The 21,351-nt window shown below is 46.7% G+C and overlaps 1 protein-coding gene across 1 annotated transcript in view; it reads left to right on the top strand.

Moving 5' to 3' along the window:
- Positions 1–218: 218 nt before the first annotated feature.
- The window catches only part of ARHGEF4 (Rho guanine nucleotide exchange factor 4), a gene marked incomplete at its 5' end in the record, with an annotated part of 136,770 nt that continues 115,637 nt past the window's right edge, over positions 219–21,351 (top strand). The window contains 3 exons of the mRNA XM_082631307.1: positions 219–311; positions 3,319–6,945; positions 16,783–17,079. Coding sequence (XP_082487433.1) covers positions 219–311; positions 3,319–6,945; positions 16,783–17,079 — 4,017 coding nt within the window. The remainder of the gene's footprint in view (positions 312–3,318; positions 6,946–16,782; positions 17,080–21,351) is intronic.

Here is a 21,351-nt window from a genome sequence, read left to right as displayed (position 1 = left end):
AATACAGTTCCTTTAACTGGCAGTGTCCTGGGTCACGATGCTGAGCAGGGGGTGGGGTCAGGAGTGAGACCTCTGACATCTTGGCGTAGTCAATGTCCAGATCATTGGTCCTTTGGAATTTGGCACTTGGGAATTCTCTGGGCCTGAAACGTGAATATTGATGCCCATATGAGTCTGTGAGGTGACATCAAGCTATGACAGAGCTGAGGAAACGCTCTATGGTCAAGGGGTCCCTTCCCAGTTTAATAACAGGTCGGCGAGGTGAGGGAACGGAAGTGCTCTTGACGGCAGGAGTTACTGAGCAGAAGCCTGTAGGCCGGAGACTGTTGCTCCTGCCCCAGTGAGGGGCCTGCCACCTGGGAGTTGGGCCACGGGAGCACGTGCCTGCAGTGGACTTGGGGGAGACCAGGCCTTCCGTAATTCCTCCCTCCTCTTGGACACCACGTGGCCACCACACAGCCCTGCTTTCCAAACGGTTTGACTTTTTTTTTTTTTTTTTGCGGTACGCGGGCCTCTCACTGTCGTGGCCTCTCCCGTTGCGGAGCACAGGCTCCGGACATGCAGGCTCAGCGGCCATGGCTCACGGGCCCAGCCGCTCCGCGGCATGTGGGATCCTCCCGGACCGGGGCACGAACCTGCGTCCCCTGCATCGGCAGGCATACTCTCAACCACTGCGCCACCAGGGAAGCCCTGAGTTTGACTTTTAATGTTTCCTTTCCTATTCCCAACTCCTTTCTGCTTTGCGACATATTCGAAACTATAGTATCATATTATTTCTGATGTTCTGAATCTACCCTGTAGCTTAAATACCTCACACATCACATGCTTTGGTGTTTGTCTGCTTTTCTCCTCTTAGGTAAAGAGGATTAAAAGCAATTTTATTTTGAGAAACCTCTAATGACAAGACCTCAGAATCTGTGCTTGGGAAGGGCTGGTTGAGTGAACAGCTTCTGTACCAAGTTTGTGCGAAGGAGCCTTAGCAATAGACACGGGGCCAAGTGATTGTCCTACTCCGGGTCTGGGGAATCTTTGGAGTGTCTGAGAACTGAATGCTGGGTACAGCATTATCACAAAGTTCAAGGTGTTGTTGTAGGTATAATACATGCTACAACCAAGATACATGGATGAATCTCTAGAGTATTATGCTGAGAGAAAGAAGCCAGCCCCCAACGAGTACATACTGCATATTCTGGTCACCTAAAACTAGAAAAGGCAAATCTAGATTGTGTGGCAGAAACAGGGCACAAGGAGGAAGAGGGTCTCGGGTGGCCTCGGCCTGCAGAGGCTTGAAGCAGGCTTTCTGTTCCCGGCCAGAGTTTGAGGTCAGGCCACAGCTGTGAGAGCGCTGAATCCTAGCCACTAGACCACCAGGGACCAGTGGCCAGTGACAAGGCCCTGGCCCATCAGCTGTGTAGAAATGAATTTCCACATAGAGACGGAAAGTAGTGAAGCAAGTGAAGTGTTTATTAGGAGGAAAAAGGGTACATGTGGATAGACACACAGGCGGGCTCAGAGAGAAAGTCACGCCCTTGTGGTAGTTTGAATCACTTTTATGGGGCATTTTTTCCAGGTTTCCTTTGGCCAGTCATCTTGCTTTGCCTCGTTCTGAGTCTGTATTTGGTATATCTCAGGGTCCTCCCCTGTGTGCGTGCGCATCTCTTAGCCAAGGTGGATTCTAGCAAAGAGGGCTGTGGGAAGGTTGACATCACCTACTATGGGGTGGCGCCCACTCCCTTTTTGACCCCTAAGGAGCCTTTCTGCACATATGTAGTCAGGAAGGTCTCTTTCTTTAACTTTGAGAACGAGGAATATGTGGGGTTTTTTTTTATCTCTTATCTGGGCGGGGCCCAGCCTCCTCTCTCACTCCTGCTGTTATGGAGTCTCTGTCCACAGGGAAGAAACTTCAGCTGTTCAGCCTGGGGCCCATCTATCTCCTGCCTCAAGACGAGGAGTGACTGGGGAGGGTCAGGGACTTCTTTGGGAAAAGGAAATAGGATTTTTATCATGGTGGTAGTTACATGGGTGTATACATTTGTCAAAACGCTCAGAATTGTACACTTTTTTTTGGGGGGGTGCTGCATCGGGTCTTAGTTGCAGCACGCGGGACCTCTGTTGAGGCATGTGGGATCTTTTTCGTTGCGGTGCATGGGCTCTTAGTTACAGCACACGGGCTTCTCTCTAGTTGTGGCCTGCGGGTTTTCTCTCCTCTTGTTGTGGCACGCGGGCTCCAGAGCATGTGGGCACGCAGGCTCTTGAGTTGAGGTCCGCAAGCTCAGTAGTTGTGGCACGTGGGCTTAGTTGCCCTGCGGCATGTGGGATCTTAGTTCCCTGGCCAGGAATAGAACCCATGTCCCCTGCATTGTAAGGCAGATTCTTTACCACTGGACCACCAGGGAAGTCCCCAGATCTATACACTTTAAATGGATGCATATAAATGATATTATAACAAGTTGATTGAAAAATGTGTAATGAGAGAATGAAACTCTGCAAATACTTGCACAAGTTCTCCACTTTTCCTCCTGTTCTCAAAGCTGTCTTGGGCATTTATAACATCCCAAAATATGATTGCAATTTCAATAATTCTTGTGTGTGGGGTTTTTTTTCTTTCTTTTGCCTGCAGCAAACCTAACTCAGAAAACACTTCTAAGTGTAAGAGCCTTGACTTTAATTGGTTACATAACAACAAACAGAACACAAAGCAAACATATATTCATTTGCTCTTTCTTGCTGAACACATTAGGCACAGACATGCTTCTCACCATGACTCAGACAACAGTTCATACTTAAACTGCACACGCTCATTCCGCCTATTCTGATTTTTAATAGGGCTGCTTTAACTATGTGCTACACTTTCTCCCTACTGTTTGGGTTTGGTTCCATCTCTTCTTTTCTGTGCTAAGAAAAGGTAGCTCTTGGGCTTCCCTGGTGGCACAGTGGTTGAGAGTCCGCCTGCCGATGCAGGGGACACGGGTTCGTGCCCCGGTCCGGGAGGATTCCACATGCCGCGGAGCATCTGGGCCCGTGAGCCATGGCCGCTGAGCCTGCGCGTCTGGAGCCTGTGCTCCGCAACGGGAGAGGCCACAACAGTGAGAGGCCCGCGTACCGCAAAAAAAAAAAGGTAGCTTTTCATATTTACCACTCTCTTCCTACAGGTGGTGACTGTACAAGACCTCAGGGGGTCCTCTGGTTTTTCTCTTCACATGGGGGACAAATGAAACATTTCTGAACCTTCTTCCTTCTGACAAAGGCAGGTGCAGTGTACATGTGTGCAGATGTCCTCAGGCCTTGTCTGTGACTCCTCTCTTCTTGCCCTTCCAGACTCCAGAGCCAAGTGTACACCTGCCAGGTGAAGGTGAGATTGAAGACAAGGGGCTCCCCCCTTCTCCCGCAGAACCAGAGGAACAGGGACGGAGCTGGGAAACAGACCACGACGCTTTTGAGACACTGTCCCACCAGAGTGAAAGTCAATCAGACACAAAAATTGACCCCTTTGAAAGTGCTTCCGACACAGAGTCCCTGCCTGGTGACCTCCTAGGGGGAATCTGCCTCACTCCAGATGGTACCTCTGAGGACAGAGAAGCACGCAGGGGATGCCGTGACACCCCAGCATCCAGAACCCTTCAGGAGCAGCATTCAACTGATGTCCCTGGGCTTGACCCCAAAGAGGAACTAGATCTGTACCTTGACTTCAAGGAAGAGTCCTGCAAAAGTGGGGTACGAGCCTTTGCTGCAGTTGCTGGAGAGGTGAGGGCCGTGCACCTTCGGGAGGACGTGGCCGGCCCGGAGCGAGAGTTGCCACTGGCAGGGACTGCTGACCGCACACAGGGCTGTGCACAGGGGCCCACGGGCAGCTGCGGCCTCCCGCCAGCGAAGGAGGTGACTGTACAAGACCTCAGGGTGTCCTCTGATGTTTCTCTTCAGAAATCCAGGTCTGAGAGTTATCTGGGCGTCCCAGTGGTCTGGCCCTTTCTTCTCTGGTGCTATGAACAGGGCCGGAGCTGGCCGAATATCCACAACAGGGACAGGGGAACTCAGCTGCCTCTCACAGCCCCTCCGGGAGCCAGGACAGGGAAGGGAAGTACTCCGGGCCCCGCACTGAACACAGGCTTGCTCCGCTCCCAGCCCGGCTTTGATGCCACCTGCCAGCTTCCTTTAGGGACATCACGCCTCCTACATGCCAAGCTTTGCCCTAGCGCCCCAGAAAACACCGGTGACAAGGGCAAGGCATTCCCAAGGCACTGCTGTCAGCACACGACGACGCTGAACAGGGCCCATTCCATAGCAGAGTTTCCCTTAAGACACTCTGAGGGTCCTCTAGGGCAGAACTCTGTGAAGTTTGGGAGCCACGTGAAGGAAGAGACACGAGCGGAACGGGCTCCGAGAACACAGCACCCTCTTCACCCGGTCCCCACCCAGCTGTTTCATTTGCTTCCTGCTTCCCAGAGGAAGGCTCCTGGTTTGGAGGATCAGTATGAACCCAGCGCTCTTAGCTGGAAAAGGGCCTCTCAGGACACGCCCTCTGAACGTCTCTGGCTGGAAAACCAGTCAGGACAGGATTCTGGGTCCTGCCCCGTCTCTGCACGCCTTACTGCGGCGTTGGTGAGCTGCGACGCAGAGGAAGTGCTGGTACCAGCCGAGGGCACGTTGGGACACGGCCCAGAAAGCAGAACAGAGGAACCCCTAAGCGCTGGCCTGGCACCAGATGCTGAGGACCTGAGTGATAAACAGAGGCGCCTTCAGGACATTTCTGTTGAGGCAGGAAACCAAACCAGTAATTACACATCAAGGGATATCCTCCGTGAGAAAAGAAAGCCACCTGCTAGGGCCAAGTTCCCACATCATCCCAGCAATAGCATCAGGTCGCAGGTGTGGAGCAAAGACTCGGGGGTTTGCTCTGGAGTAAGCAATCACTCAGACGCTCCAGAGACCACCCTGAAAGCAAACACGACAGACACTTCCAAGGAAGCAGAAGACGTGATGGTTCCAGACCCCAACTTCACGAAAAATGCCTTGCAGGGTTCTTCAGGAGTCGCAGCAGTCACCGTGTCTCACTGCCCCTGCAGGGGTGAGGAGTGTGACCAGGGGCACGAGGGTGGTGCCACAGCCTTGGCAGAGGGCCTCCAGCTAGAGCCCAGAGCAGACACGTCTTCTAAGGGCACGCTCATCATTGTAGCTGTTGAGCGGAAAGGGCTGCAGGCCACCAGGAGGAAAGTGGGTCCTCTTCCAGAAACACATTCCAGTGAGTTTCTGGAGGAAAGACCAGGGTCTCCCTGCAGTGCTGGAGCGACCCCACGTGTGGTTTCCCGGCCTGAGAAACCACAAACTTACGGCAGTGAGTGTGAGCTGCCGGCAGCCCTCGGACTGCGAGGTGAAGACCAGGCTCTTGGGCAGGTGGCCCCAGCCGCAGAGCTTGGGATAGTTCTGATCCCCCAGGCGGCTTCGGAAGAGAGGCCCCTGGGCGGGGAAGAGACGGCTTCCCAAGGGCGCGCCGCAGGGGGCCTGCTGAGCACAGGGGCGCCTGCGGAAGAGAACCCGCCCGGAACCAGACAGAGCTCCGGGACCCCGGTGGCCAGGGAGGAAGCTGCTGGGTCGCCCGGGGCCCAGGGCCCCGAGGACACGCTAGGGGTGCGCGCAGCGGAGGGCGGTGCGGACAAGCGGCCCGGCGCCCAAGCCCCTGCCCGCACCCGTGCGCTCCGGCTGCCCGGACCGCCCCGCCGGCTCCGCCAGGCTTCGCGGGAGCCCGGGAGGCGGCTGGCGTTTCCCAAGGTGACCTCCTTACGGAAAGGCAAGGCCTCGGCCGCAGAGAGCCCGGGAGGGGGCCGCCCTGGAGGTTCTAACGGCCTCGAGGAGCTGTGCACGGACAGTCTGCCCCCGGGGGCCAGCGGGCAGAGCGCGTCGGGCCGGGTCAGGACTCCTCCACGCGGCGCGCACGCCAGCGCCTCTCCCGAGATGGGCTTCCAGGGCGCAGGCCGAGGGCTTGCAGGGCTGACGGAAGGGGGCCATGTGGAGACGCGTGGGGACCTCGGTAGCAGAAGACAGTCGTCAGAAAGCTGCGACGCCAAGAGACTCAAAACCCCAGAGAAAAGGCTCAGCGCGAGGTTGGCCTCAGCTCATAAGACCTTTGCAAATTTTTTTGAGTCAAGAGTTTTAGAAAAAGAGAACACTGGTGACTGTTTTCCAGGTTCTTTCAAGGACCAGAAGAAAAAGAGCAGGCTGCACCAGACCTCCTGGCGCACCGTTCTGAAAAGCAAAGATGCCGAAGGCCCCAAAAGGCCCTCCTTAGTGAGTCTGGCTCCAGGACCGGAGATCTTGAATCCCCCCAGACCTTCCCCACTAGGCACCAGTAGCCACCGCGAGGACCAGGCAGAGGACAAGGAGAGCTGCTACGTTTTTAGAGATCACTGGACACTCCCACATTCCCCCACACCTTTGTCATCCAGCGATTTGGTCTCTTCAGATAACAGGAGAAAAAGTGAACCAACTGTCAAATGTACAAGCGCTCAGGAAAGTGGTAAATACCTACCTTCAGGTAACTTTCCTGAAAAGTCTTGGCCTTTGTCACCCACCAGTCCTGGGAGGCAGCATGCTGGGATCAGCCACACCCTTCCCTCCAGCTCCATCTGTTGCCTGGTGTATGGAAGCCAAGGTGTGCCCTGTAAGCCCCTGAGCCCCAAGCCCCAGAGCCCCAGGCCCGGTGCCCAGCGGGTGGATTTCCATTACTCTGGCAGGGGCAGGGCCATCTCAGCGGTTTCTCTTGGAAGCTCCAGCCATGTGGATAGCAGCTCAGAGGCCCCTGGAAGCCCCAAGACCTCCAAGGCCTGGACAAGCCTCCTGCTTTCTCTGCAGGCACTAGACCAGTGTGAGAGGGAAGAGAGCAGGAAAAGAGGCCAGCATCCCTGTGGCCTGAGCACAGCACCCTCGCTTAAGGACCTTCTTGGGAGTGAGGTGAGTTATCTGTGACTCACACCAAACTGTTTATTTACCTTCTAAGGCGCGAGAAGGAGGGGACCACACATGACATTTCCCTAAGTGAGGGGAGAGGAGGAAAAGGAAGGCCAGTCTGCCTTCCATGGAGACCGTCCCACGTACACACATGAGTGCCCCACCTGAATCAACCCAGCCAGACCAGTTTCTTGGAATTTGCCAAACTAACAAGTGGGAATTGTCATTTCATTGTAATTTTGTGTGGTCTCCTTTTTCCCTGTATAATTCAAGCTATCTGAATTCCCGTGTGTATCAACTGCCTGCTCATAGTCTTTGGCCATTTTGTATCAGGTGATTGAGGCAGGCTTTCGTATGTCAGCCTTCATCCTTCCCCGCTGTGAAATTTAAAAAAGAAATTTCCTCACGTTGTTTTCTAGTATATTTATGGTTTTTTCTTTTTCTTTTTTTTTTTTTTTTTTTTGCGTTACGTGGGCCTCTCACTGCTGTGGCCTCTCCCGCCACGGAGCACAGGCTCCGGACGCACAGGCCCAGCCGCTCCGCGGCACGCGGGATCTTCCCCGACCGGGGCACGAACCCGCGTCCCCTGCATCGGCAGGCGGACTCCCAACCACTGCGCCACCAGGGAAGCCCTATGGGTTTATTTTTAAAATCTAAACCTGATCCAGTTGACTTTGTTTCAGTAGAAGGAGAGAGATTATTGGTGCTTCTGAAATTCCTGGTAAAAGAAAATGGTCTTTCCCCCAAAGCAAAGACATCCACCGACGACAGGGAACAGGGTGGTGGGTCAGGGACAAGAAAGGGTATATACCAACTTGGGATTTCTCACGAGTCAGGCTGCCCTCGGAAGGAGGTAGCTTTGGGGAAATTCCGGAAGAGTAGTCTTGGGACTGTGGAAGCAAACCTCCCTTTTCCCTGTCCACTCCTGCAACCATGTGCCCTCGCCCCTTTGCTTCTTTAGACAAATAGGTGTAGTGTCTCCCACGTGCCCAGCACTGTGCTGGTGTGGAAGAGCCTCAGGTTCAGCGTTAGCCTCCGAGCAGGGCCAAGTGCAGGCGCCCTGCGCGCTGCCTCCCGGGTCCTGGCGAGGCCCCGCCTTTGGCGAGCCGGCCACGCTCTGCCTGCGGCAGGTGTCAGCCACCCAGCTGCGCCGAGGGTCTCCCTCTCCCCTGCGCTCAGGCTCTCTAGCCTTCCTACGGGTTCTGACGCGCACGCATACGAGGTTCTCGTAAGATTCGAAAGAGAAAGAGGAATAGGAACAAACGTTTATCCAGCGCCTGCTTCGTGCCTGGCCCTTGCCTGGCCCCTTTCCAATCAGCTCACTGCTTGCTAAACACAGCAGGCTGTCCGGGTGTTTGCAGAAGCCCCCGCCCCTGCTCCTCCCATAGACGACACCTCCTGAGCACAGGGACAACCTGGAGGGCCCTGTGGACCGTAACCAACAGGCGTGGGGCACTCACTCCGGCCTCCAGGCCCTGTGTGGGCTGCTTAGGAGGAACCGAGCTGGGAGAGGTGGGATTTCACAGGGTGTGTTCCCAACACACTGGAATTAGGCGTTAGACATTCAAAAGTGATCACGACCGGCTGAAATTATGTCACTTTATTCGACATATGGCCTCATCGGTAAAGAGTTAGACATTAACTTTCAAGCATTTTTTCCTTGTTGTGTTACTTTTTTTTTTTAATTATTAGTAGTAAAGTTAAAAACAAAGTCAATACAGATGTAGAAGAGAAAAGGTAATAATTTCCCTTTAAAACCTCCCAATCCCATTCCACAGAAGGAAATAACGTCAGCAGTCTATGTGTGTGACCCGCATTATCACCACACATACACAGGATTGTAAGGGGGAGATTTGGGAAGAGAGGGTTACACGGTGGCATCATACCCGCATATTACTCTGTAACTATCTTGTTTACTTTAATAATACGGCAAATACAGTCCTCCAGGGGTTTTACGTACATTGTTCCCTAGTTGAAAGTCACATGCTATTTCATAGTGTGGCTATATAGTATTTTAGTTAACTATTTTTCTATTGATTAACATTGAGGTAACTTCTAGTTCGGGGCCATCGTAAGTAATGCTGCAAAAGCATCCTTGATCAGATGTCCAGAGGTATTGATGCTTTTATTTCTGCAGGATATAAAAGAGGGATTGCACAATAAAAGGGTACATGTGTTTTTTGTTTTTTTAATTAATTAATTAATGTATGGCTACCTTGGGTCTTTGTTGCTACACGCAGAGTGCAGGCTACTCTTCGTTGTGGTGCTTGGGCTTCTCATTGCAGTGGCTTCTCTTGTTGCGGCGCACAGGCTTCACTAGTTGTGGCACACGGGCTCTAGAGCACAGGCTCAGTAGTTGTGGTGCATGGGCTTAGTTGCTCTGCAGCATGTGAGATCTTCCTGGACGAGGGATCGAACCTGTGTCCCCTGGATTGGCAGGCGGATTCTTAACCACTGCGCCACCAGGGAAGTCCCAAAGAGTACATGTGTTTTTAATTTGAATAGATTTCAGGTTACTTTTTGAAATGATTGTGACCATTAACACATAGCAGGATATAAGAGTGCCCACTTCCTGACATTTCTCCAAGTTAGCTGCTCATTGCTCCTTTTAATTTTTGATTATCTGAAATACATAGAGAACTTAATTGAAAAATAAAGACATTATAGTGTTAGTTAACTCAGAGTAAAATCAAGTAGTAGAAAAAGATTATTAGGACCTAAACAATATAATCATAAAACTGACTTAACAATGCTATACATACAAATGTATATGTGTACACAGTGGAAAACAACATTCCCTTGAGATTGTGCCTGTGCTCAGGAGGTGTTGTCTACGGTGCGGAGGGTCTCAGCCAACACCTGGACGGCCTGCTGTGTTTAGCAAACAGTGAGGTGATTGTAAACTGCCCAGGAAAGGGTCAGGCATGAAGCAGGTACTGGATCAATGTTCATTCCTATTCCTCTTTCTATTTCAAATCTCACAGGAGGAGTGAGAAGGCCTCTTATGCTTGTGCATCAGAACATGTACAAAGGAAAGAGAGAGGCAGATACATGAACACAGGAAGGGAAGGTGGGGAAAGCTCTGAAAAGTTTGCTCTAGCTGAAGCCCTGGGCCGTCATGGACAGAAACTGAACTTAGAGCTAGGGCTGAGGCTCCATCTAGTGGCTGCTCCTGGGAGAGCAGGCTGTGATTGCAGGAGCAATTTGCAAGGAATTCAGTGGTGTTCCCATTGCTTTCTTCCACAATGCTCTTGAGAAGCAAGAGTTCTTTTATTCCAAAACAACCATTTGTAACATTTTGTTAAATTTACTTCCAGATTTCACTCTATAAACAAATTTTATGTACTTAACATGGTTATGACCATGCCATCTATAGAGGCTTTAATTTTCCAAGATCTCACATTCTGCACTTTTTTTTTTTTTTTTTTTTTTTGCGGTATGCGGACCTCTCACTGCTGTGGCCTCTCCCGTTGCGGAGCACAGGCTCCGGACATGCAGGCCCAGTGGTCATGGCTCTCGGGCCTATCTGCTCTGAGGCATGTGGGATCTTCCCAGACCGGGGCACGAACCCACGTCCCCTGCATTGGCAGGCAGACTCTCAACCACTGCGCCACCAGGGAAGCCCCCTTTAGTCATTTTTTAAAGGTATATCTGATGGCAACAAATTCTCTCAGTTTCCTTCATCTGAGAGTGTCTTGATTTTTTTCCTTCATTTCTGAAGAACATTTTCACTGGATATAGGATTCTGCATTAACAATTGTTTTCTTGATGAGCGACTCTTGAAAAATGTTGGGTCACTTCTTTCTGGTCTTCATGGTTTCTGATGATGTCATTTAAATTGCTTTTCCCTTACAGGAAATGTGTCTTTTCTATCTCACTGCTGTCAACATTTGTCTTTTTTGTCCTTAGATTTCAGAAGTTTGATTATGAAGTTTCTTCATGTAGATTTCTTTGAGTTCGTCTAATTTCAGATCTGTAGTTTCATGTCTTTTGCCAAATTCTGGAAATTTTTAACTATTATTTCTTGGACTCCATTTTCACCCCCACTTACTTTCTTCTCTCTTTTTTGGATTCCAGTACCCTACTGTTTGATCTTTCTTTATCTTTCACGGGTCCTTGAGCCTTTTTTTTTTCAGTCTGTTTTCTCTTTTTTGTTGATATTGTGTCATTTCTATTGTTTTATCTTCAAGTTCAGTGATCTTCTGTCCTCTCCATTCTCCCATGAGCCCATTCATTGAAGTTTTAAATTTCAGTTATTGCATTTTTGTTTTATAATTTCTAGTTGGTTATTCTTTATATCTTCTATTTTATTGTTAAGATTTTCTATTTTCTGAGATCTTCTATTTTTCCATTTGTCTTAAGAGTATTTGTATTTCTTGTTGAAACATTTTTTGATGGCTACTTTAAAATCTTTGTCAGATTATTCCAGCATCTTCTCAGTGTTGGCATCTGTTGACTGTTTTTTCTTATTCAAGTTGAGATTTTCTCCAATCCTGGTATGACTAGTGAATTTCTGTTTTATTCTGGATATTTGGGGTAGTATGTTTTGAGTCACTATATCTTATTTAAATCTTCTGTTTTGAAGACCACTTCTAACACCACCCCAGTGGGGAAAAGTGGGCACTGCCTCATGACTGCCAGGTGTAGGTGAAATCCCAAGTTCTTTTTTTGGCCTCTATTGACAATCTGTTGCAGGAAGGGGTGTCTCATTACTGATGGGTCGGTGGGAACAGGAGTTGAGGTTCTCTACTATAACTCCACTGACACCTCCATGGTTCAGAGGGAGACTTGTTAATGTTCCCCATGGGGTAGGAAGGCTTTGTTAATGCTAGGTGGTGGTGAAAGTCCTGGCTTTCTACTAGGTCTCCTCCTACATCACCCCAGTGGGGCAGGGGAGGGATGCCTCACTGCCCTGGATGGAAGACACCATGGGAGACAGCCCCATTACCACTGGAAGGGGATGAACATCCCAGCTACCCTCTAGGCCTCTTGACAGCATTTGGCTGGGAGAGAATTGTGCCTCATTATAGTTAGATGAGGTCAGAAGTTCCCACTCGTGCTTAGGTCAGGAAGGCAGGAAATGAGGGGATGTTGCATGCTAGAGTAGGGCAGTTCTTACCTAAAAGTTTTCCGTCTTGCTAGTCTGCTCCTCTGGGTAGAGAAAGCAGGCTTTTGTTGGGACTTTATGCCTGTGCCTAGTGGTATTTCCAGGTTGCAAGATTCTCCAGGACCTATATATGAGGTATATATAAGTGGAATATGTGACGCAGAGAAAACTTAGGGAACTCACTGGTGTGTTGTTCCTTGCATTCTAGGATCCCTAGCTGGTGTACTTTCTTCTCTCTACCATTCAGAGTCTTCATATTTTTGTTTCATATATAATGTCTCAAGATTTTAGCTGTACTTAGTGGGACAAATAGGGAGAAGTATGTCAGCCAGTCTGCTACCCCAGAATCTGGATCCTCTTGTTCAATTATTTGAAACTATAAGTGTCTGGTGTTTTAAGTTGGCTGGCAATTTGAGGAGGAGAGAGGGAAAATGAAAAAGAGAGTATGCATAGTAACTAGGCTGAACCTGCTAGGGGTGGTTACCTGAGGGCCACACTTTCACACACAGATTTTAAACCAAAACCTTTGTATGTTTCCCTAGGACTTGCCCCTGTCCTGCATAGTCTCTGATAACTCCTTTCCTTTAGATAGCGTCCTGTGCTGGGCTAAATCATTTGCCCTTTCTGCATCCACTTACCCTGTGCTATACAGTAGGTCCTTGTCGGTTATCTGTTTTATGTATACGATAGTAGTGTGTACCTGTTAATCCGAAATCCCTAGTTTATCCCCTGCCCCTTTCCCATTTGGTAACCATGTTTGTTTTCTATGTCTGTGAGTCTATTTCTGTTTTGTAAATAAGTTCATTTGTACCATTTTTTAGATTCCACATATGAGTGATATAATATGGTATTTGTCTTTCTCTGTCTGACTTACTTCACTTAGTATGATCATCTCTAGGACCATCCATATACTGTCTACTTTTAATATATGTAAAGAAAGCTTATGCATTTATATGTCTTTATCACCTGGAGAGCTGGGACTCTGTTTTGTACATCTTCGAGTTCCCATTGCTTAAAAAATTCCATGGCAGCGAGCTTCATTCTGTTCTCTGCTGAATCTCTAGCATTTGCAGAGCTGTCTGGCATATACCATGTGCTCAAGAAAGGCTTGAGAAAGTCAGGAAGTTGACTACCTATTGGAACTCTTCTTTATTCTGAAACTTCTCATTTCATAAGACAATGTATACATACCTTGCACTATGTGGTAATGGAGTTTGATCTGCCTTGCCTGTGATGGCTGATGGAATGACATTAAACACATTAGGAGAGCACCTTGTTCGTTTGTGGGTAACAAGGTTACTTTACTGGGATGCAAGCTGAATAAACTGAATCTGTGTTGCCCAACACTACAAAGAGAATTTGTAGAATTTTTCCCCAATAAAAATGAAAAAAATCTCCCCAAAATAATGAAAAATCATAGAATGAGTTGAATGCTAAGTAGTATTTTTGTAGTGACATTCTCAGGTGGGATCTGAAAACAAATCATTCCGGAGAGATAGGACTCCATCACCACCTCAGCCATCTCAGCCCTGTCTACTTATTAACAAAAACAATAATATTGGCTACTATATATTGATGTATTGAATGTGACAGGCATTATACTATGTGTTTTATGTGCACTATCTCATTTAATTCTCATAACACTTCTGAGAGTATTAGTATTCCCATTTTACAGATGAAGAAACAAAAGGGGATTAAGGAAACTTACTTGCCCAAAGTCACACTGCTGGTAAGATCCAGAGCCAGGATTCAAACTCAGCTTACCTAAACCCAAAGTCTGCTCCCTGACCCTCCACCCTAGGACACACGGGAGCACCAGAACAGCCTGATCGCCTTGCTTCTCTCTTATTTGCCTGTCTCTCTAGCACACTGATTCTCAATTGGAGAATTCCACCTTGCATCGGAATCCCCTAAGTGGCCATTTCCCACCCCCTGAATTTCTAATCTGCAAGTCTTGATGGGGTTTAGAAGTCTGCAGCTCTAGCAAGTCCCCAGGAGTAGGAGTTACCTGTTGCTGTAGAACCAGCTGAGTAAGCTTGGGCTCATGGTCTCTCACAAGGCTGTAGTCACTGTGTTGGCAGGGGCTGAGCTCAGCTCAAGGTCGGACTGCAGGATGTCTTGCTTCCACACTCGCTCAGGTAGCTGTTGACAGGCCTCAGATCCCCGCTGGCTGTTGGCTAGAGACATCAGTTCCTTGCCACGTGAGCCTTTCCATGGCACTGTTCACAGTGTCATCTGGCTTTTCCCAGAGCAAGGAGTCCATGAGATGCACCCCCAAATGGAAGCCACAACCTTTTTATGACCTAATCTTGGAAGTGACATCCCGTCACTTCTTCCAAAGTCTATTCATTAGAAGTGAATCACTACGTCCAGCTCACACTCAAGGGGAGGAGCTCATAAAAGGGCCTCCATCAAGGTGGTGAAGTCTTTTGATGGCCATCTTAGAGGCTGCCCACCATACTGGGTGCTGCTGGTGGTTTTACAAATACTGCTCTAATTAATGGCCTTAGAACAAAGACCTTTTTTCCTGAGAAAATCAAAGTTCCTTGGTGAGTAAATAGATATATGGCCCTAGTAGCACCCCCAAGGTGGAGAAATTGGAAGGGAGGAGAGCTCTTTTCCATCAGAAAGGCAAAAAATAAAGGACACTTAGGACACCATTCACCAGCCAGAATTCTCTCTAAAGGCCCCTAACCAAGCTATGAAAATGATAATGTTCTAAAATTCTGATAAAGAAAAAGTTGAGGATAAAACTATCACTGATGGCATCCAGAGGTCCCAGCCAACAACTACGGTACAGGCTGGCAGAAACCTAGGGGATGGTGCATTGAAAAAGTTCAAGTTTTCTTTTGTTTGAAAATAAGTGAGCTCGTCTCTAGTGGCAGTAAGCGCGTTCCTGTGGAAGCGCCAGCTTGAGGGTGGCTTGGCTTCCTTCCAGGCAGCTCTATGTCATTTACTCACTGAAAGCCTTAGGAGGACAGCTTCTTTATGTACTAATGCACCAGAGTCTCGCATAAAGATGTGCTCATTAACATCCATTCCCTCTGCGGGGACTTTGAGAGTTATAAATGAGTCTCAGGTGTGGTCCTTGCTTAGTTATGGAGTTGTTATTTCCACCTATGAGATGACAGGAAGTTTTACAATGTAGAAGCGTGAAAAGGACATGGGATTTAGAATCAGAAGAATACAGCTGACCCTTAACAATGCGGGGCTGAGGAGCGCCTACCCTCTGTGCCGTGGAACATCTAAATATACAGTAACTTAACCGTCAGCCCTCTGTATCCACAGTTCCACATCCAGAGATTCAACCATCCATGGATCCTATTTGCTATTGAAAAAAATCTGCAAGTGGACCCATGCAGTTCAAACTCATGTTGTTCAAGGGTCAACTGTGTGATGACACACAGAGCTGTGTGAACTCAGGCAATCACTTAAGCTCTCAGAGTTTCTAGTACCTTATTTATAGGATATGGATAATATGCCAGCTGTTTCTAGCTCACAGTGGACTTGAGGGGAGGGAACTAAATAAAAGCACTTTTTAAACTTAGAGCAATATTTGGGTGCTAAAAAAAATACACAGTGGGGCTTCCCTGGTGGCGCAGTGGTTGAGAGTCTGCCTGCCGATGCAGGGGACGCGGGTTCATGCCCCGGTCCAGGAGGATCCCGCATGCCGCAGAGCGGCTGGGCCCGGGGGCCATGGCTGCTGAGCCTGCACGTCTGGAGCCTGTGCTCCGCAACGGGAGAGGCCACAACAGTGAGAGGCCCGCGTACCGCCAAAAAAAAAAAATATTTCCCAGTGATTCTCGACTTTGGATGCATATTAGAATCACCTGGCAAGCTTTGAAAAGTCCCAGTTCCCAGGCTGTACGCCAAACCATTATGTACTAATTATGTCTCCCCTTCCTCTGCCTCCTTCTCTTTCTCCATATACGTGTGTGTCTGTGTGTCTGTGTGTATGTACGTAGCCTCTTGAAATAGTCAAGAGAAATTTCACTTGTGTTTCCCCCAAATCGTATACACAAAGTGCTTGGGGATGACATTCCAAAGAGGTGCTGTGAAGGAGGTGTCCACTGGGGTGGGACTGGAGATGGAGGGTCATTAGACTCAAACAACACATGGGAAGACAGGTTTCCTCTCCCATGGTGATGGATTGATTTCAAAGGACAGAGAGATGGATGGTTGTGCAACACGAAGACAAAGTATTCTGTTAGCGTGGACAAATTTTACTTTGAAATTCAGTTAGCTTGCCTGAGTGGATAACTGCAACCCGGGACAAAGTGAAGGCAGCACAGGCGCCTAAGGAAGGTGCAGCGTGAGTACATCTCGTTAATGTCCGTGCCAAGACAGAAGGAGTAACAAGTGCCTGAGTGTGTTTCTGTTCAAATTCTGTTCTCAGGCAGTACTGTTTAGGCAAGAGCTTTTTGCCCCAGCCACTGACCCTTAAAAAGTGTTTCTAATGAGCATGCCAAGCTCAGTAATTACTTTCAAGACCTAATTCTTTGATCAAGGTAGAAGACTTGATTTTTTGGAAATAGTCTTGAAAGTAGAAAGTTTAACAGAAACAAGGTTTGGTTTGTTTCTAATCTTCACATTTTCCAAAATTACTGTGAACAAAGTACTTCACTGGCATCTGTATTTTAGGGATTAACCAAAACATGGGTTTATACCCAAAAGAAACTAAACAGAGAAAGGACACTGTGCTCACTTGCTATGTTCTCCTCTCTGTTCTCTAGAATCACATGCCGTGGGAAGAACACCCAGGCAAGAAGCCCAGTTGCTCCCGCGGTCTGAAAGCTTTTCACACTGAGCCAGCTCAGGGGCCGTTCTCTACTGCTGGGACGGGGACATGGACCCTCCCCTTCGTCTCTGCAGAGGACGTCCCCAGGGAGACTCCTTCACAACCCAGGCGCATCTCTCAGCACTCACACATCAGTTTAGATGACCTGTGGCTGGAGAAGATGCGGAGGAGGAAGTTGAAGAAGTTGGCCCAGCTTGAAAGGAAGATGCACGCATGTAAAGATGGAATCCAAGTAAGCTGCTCACATGCCATCGTCATCAGACTTGGCCTGGTACCCCCACTTCCAATGCAGCTGCTTGCCTTTCCTGCCCCCTGCCCACCTCTGCCCTACACAGCCTGCAGGAGAGACACTGCATAGTGATGTGTCTGAGAGCCACAGAGGCTGTGGCTCCCTCTTGCCTCTCTGCAGTCTGGCCCTGTGCAAGGCAATGGGGCAGAACTGAAGAAGGCGGGGCCTGTCCTCAAGCCCTTTCCATAGTAATTACCATTCAGTGAGGACCCACTCTGTGTCGAACACTGTGTTAGACACTGGACAGCATTAGCTCTAATACTCATAAAGGTGCATGACATTCTGCTATAACAATCTTAAATTAATCAAACAAAATTATATAAAGAGAACTAGATTTTGTCTCTAGGGACATTTTGACACCATGATTTTTACATGAAACTGTCACCTGTTTAAAAATGACTCAGTAGTTTATAAAAGCATACCTTTTACCCAATCCCTAACTCTGTTTCTTGTTCTTTCCCTTTATAAAAGAGCAATATTTTTTATTATCAAGTATTTGTGAAATACACATCCCTGAGTCTCACCTCATCCCTGATACCCACCTTTATTTATTTTTTTCTGTTTCAAGTACTGTTTTTTTTTTTTAACATCTTATTGGAGTATAATTGCTCTACACTGGTGTGTTAGTTTCTGCTTTATAACAAAGTGAATCAGTTATACATATACATATGTTCCCATATCTCCTTCCTCTTGTGTCTCCCTCCCACCCTCCCTATCCCACCCTTCTAGGTGGTCACAAAGCACCGAGCTGGTCTCCCTGTGCTATGTGGCTGCTTCCCCCGAGCTATCTATTTTACATTTGGTAGTATTTATAAGTCCATGCCACTCTCTCCCAGCTTCATCCCAGCTTACCCTTCCCCCTCCTCATGTCCTCAAGTCCATTCTCTACCTCTGCGTCTTTATTCCTGTCCTGCCCCTAGGTTCTTCAGAACCTTTTTTTTTTTTTTAGACTCCATATATATGTGTTAGCATTCGGTATTTGTTTTTCTCTTTCTGACTTACTTCACTCTGTATGACAGACTCTAGGTCCATCCACCTCACTACAAATAACTCAATTTCATTTCTTTTTATGGCTGAGTAATATTCCATTGTATATATGTGCTACATCTTCTCTATCCATTCATCTGTCGATGGACACAGGTTGCTTCCATGTCCTGGCTATTGTAAACAGAGTTGCAATGAACATTGTGGTACATGACTCTTTTTGGATTATGGTTTTCTCAGGGTATATGCCCAGTAGTGGGATTGCTGGGTCGTAGTTCTATTTTTAGTTTATTAAGACACCTCCATACTGTTCTCCATGCCACTTTTTTTTTAATCGAGGTGAAACTCACATAACATAAAATGAACCAAGGGCTTCCCTGGTGGCGCAGTGGTTGAGAGTCCGCCTGCCAATGCAGGGGACATGGGTTCGTGCCCTGGCCCGGGAAGATCCCACATGCCGCGGAGAGGCTGGGCCCGTGAGCCATGGCCACTGAGCCTGCACGTCCGGAGCCTGTGCTCCGCAACGGGAGAGGCCACGACAGTGAGAGGCCCGTGTGCCGCAAAAAAAAAAAAAAGAACCATGTTAAAGTGTACAATTCAGTGGCATTTAGTAGATTCACAAGACTTTGCAGGTCTTATCTCTACCTAGTTCCAAGCCATTCTTATCATCTCAAAAGGAAACTTCACAACTATTAAGCAGTCACAACCCATTTCCCTGTCCCAGACCCTGGCAAGCACTAATCTGCTTTCCGTCTCTATGGATTTACCTACTTACCTATGGATATTTCATATAAATGGAATTACAGTGTGTGACCTTTTGTGCCTGACTTCTTTCACTTAGCATTGTGTTTTTAAGGTTCTTCTCTGTTGTAGCATACAGCAGCACTTTGTTCCTTTTTATGACTGAATAATGTTCCATTGTGTGGCTATGTTTGGTTTTGTTATCTGTTCCTCCACTGACAGACATAGGGTTGTCTCCACCTCTTGGCTATTCTAACTAGTGCTGTCAGGAACACTTGTGTATAAGCTTTCATTTGTATACATGTTTTCTATTCTTTTGGGTCTATACATAGGAGTGGAATTGTCAGGACACATGGTAATTCTATGACTGACTGTCTGAGGAGCTGCCAAACTGTGGTCTACACCATCTTACATTTCTACCAACAATGTACGAAGGTTGCCAGTTCTCCACATCCTCCCCGACACCTGTTGTTTTGTGTTGTTTCATTTAAACTGTACCATACTACTGGGTCTGAATGGTACCTCATTGTGGTTTGATTTGCATTTTCCTAGTGACTAATGTTGAACATATTTTCATACACTTGTTGGCCATTTGTATATCTTTTTTGGAGAAATGTCTATTCGAGGCTTTTGCCCATTTTTAAATTGGGTTATTTATCTTTTTGTGCTTCACTTGTAGGGGTTCTTATGTATGGAGATACTAGACCCCTATCAAATAAGTGATTTACAAGTATTTTCTCCCATCCGTAGGTTGCCTTTCACTTTCTTGATAGTGTCTACTGCTGCACAAAAGTATTTAATTTTGATGTAATCTAATTTATCTATTTCTTTTCTTTTGTTGCTTATGAATTTATTGTAATGCCCAGGAATCCACTGTCAAATCCAAGGTCATGAAAATTTACTTTTATGCCTTCTTCTCAGAGTTTTTATACCTTTTGCTCTTATCTTTAGGTTTTGTATTCATTTCGAATTCATTTTTGTGTTTTGTGTGAGGTAGAGTTCCAACTTCAAGCTTTCCACGTGGATATTTTGTTACTCAGCACCACTTGTTGAAGAGACTATTCTTTCCCTCATTGAATGATTTTGACACCCTTGTAAGAAACCAAATGACCTTAGATGTATAGGTTTATTTCCGGACTCTCAATTCTATTCCACTGGTCTATACATCTGTGCTTTTGCCAGTATCATACTGCTTTAATTACTGTAGCTTTCTATTAAGTTTTGAAGTTGGGGTGTGTGAGTCCTCTGTGTTATTTTTCAAGATTATTTTGGCTATTTGCTGTCCCTTGTAGTTCCAAATGAATCTTAGGATCAGTTGTTTCATTTCTTGGAAAAGAAAAAGGCCATTGTGATTTTGATAAGATTACATTGAATCTGTAGATCATTCTGGAGAGTATTGCCTTCTTAACAATATTAAATCTTTAAATCCATGAACACAGGGTGTTGTCTGATTTTTTAGCTGTTCTTTAACTGCTTTTCACAATGTTTTGTAATTTTCACTGTACAAGTCTTGCACATCCTTGGTTAAATATTTCTTAATTATTTTATTCTTTCTGATGGTATTGCAAATGGAATTGTTTTCTTAATTTCATTTTTGGGCTTGTTCATTGCTAGTGTATAGAAGTACAATGGATATTTGTATATTGATCTTGTACCCTGCAAATTTGCTGAATTTATTATCTCTAAGAATATTTTTGTGTATTATTTAGAAATTTCTATATATAAGATGCAGACCCTATACATTTTAAAAATTTATATCTTTGCATTTAATTTTCTTAGGGATTATTATAAATGGCATTGTGTTCTTAATTTTATTTTCCACCAGTTGATTCTTAGTATATTGAAATATTATTGATTTTTATGTGTTGATATTGTAGCCTGTGACCTTGCTGAATTCATTTATCAGTTCCAGGAATATATTTTAAAGACTCCTTGGGATTTTCTATGTAGACAGTCATATCATCTACAGGTAGGGACAGTTTCATTTTCCCCTCTCTAATCTGTATGCTTTTTTTCCCTTGCCTTATTGCAGTGGCTAGGAATTCTAATACTGTGTTGACTAAGAGTGGGAAAAGTGTATATTCTTGCCTTATTCCTTATCTTAATAGGATAAATTTCAATATTTCACGATTAAGTATGATGTTAGCTGTAGAGTTTTTATAGTATCTCTTACTCAAGTTGAGGAATTTCCTCTCTACTCCTAGTTCGCTGAGATTTTTTTTTTAAATCATAAATGTGTGTTGGACTTTTTTCAAAAGCTTTTTCTGTGTCAATTGATGTGATCATTTTGTTTTCTTCCTTAGCCCCTTGATATGGTAGATTATATTAATTGATTTTTTGGTATGTTGAATCAGCCTTCTCCACTTGGAATAAATCCCACTTGGTCATGCAGTATATATGGAATGTATAATTTTTATACATTCCTATATTAATTTGCTAATATTTTGTCCAGATCTTCTGCATCTAAACTCATGAGAGATATTGAGCTGG

Source organism: Mesoplodon mirus (genome assembly GCF_964341445.2).
Source record: "Mesoplodon mirus genome assembly, chromosome: 8".
Taxonomy (NCBI): Eukaryota; Metazoa; Chordata; class Mammalia; order Artiodactyla; family Ziphiidae; genus Mesoplodon; species Mesoplodon mirus.
Note: the sequence above shows the minus strand (reverse complement) of the source record. Positions and strands in the feature narration are given on the sequence as shown.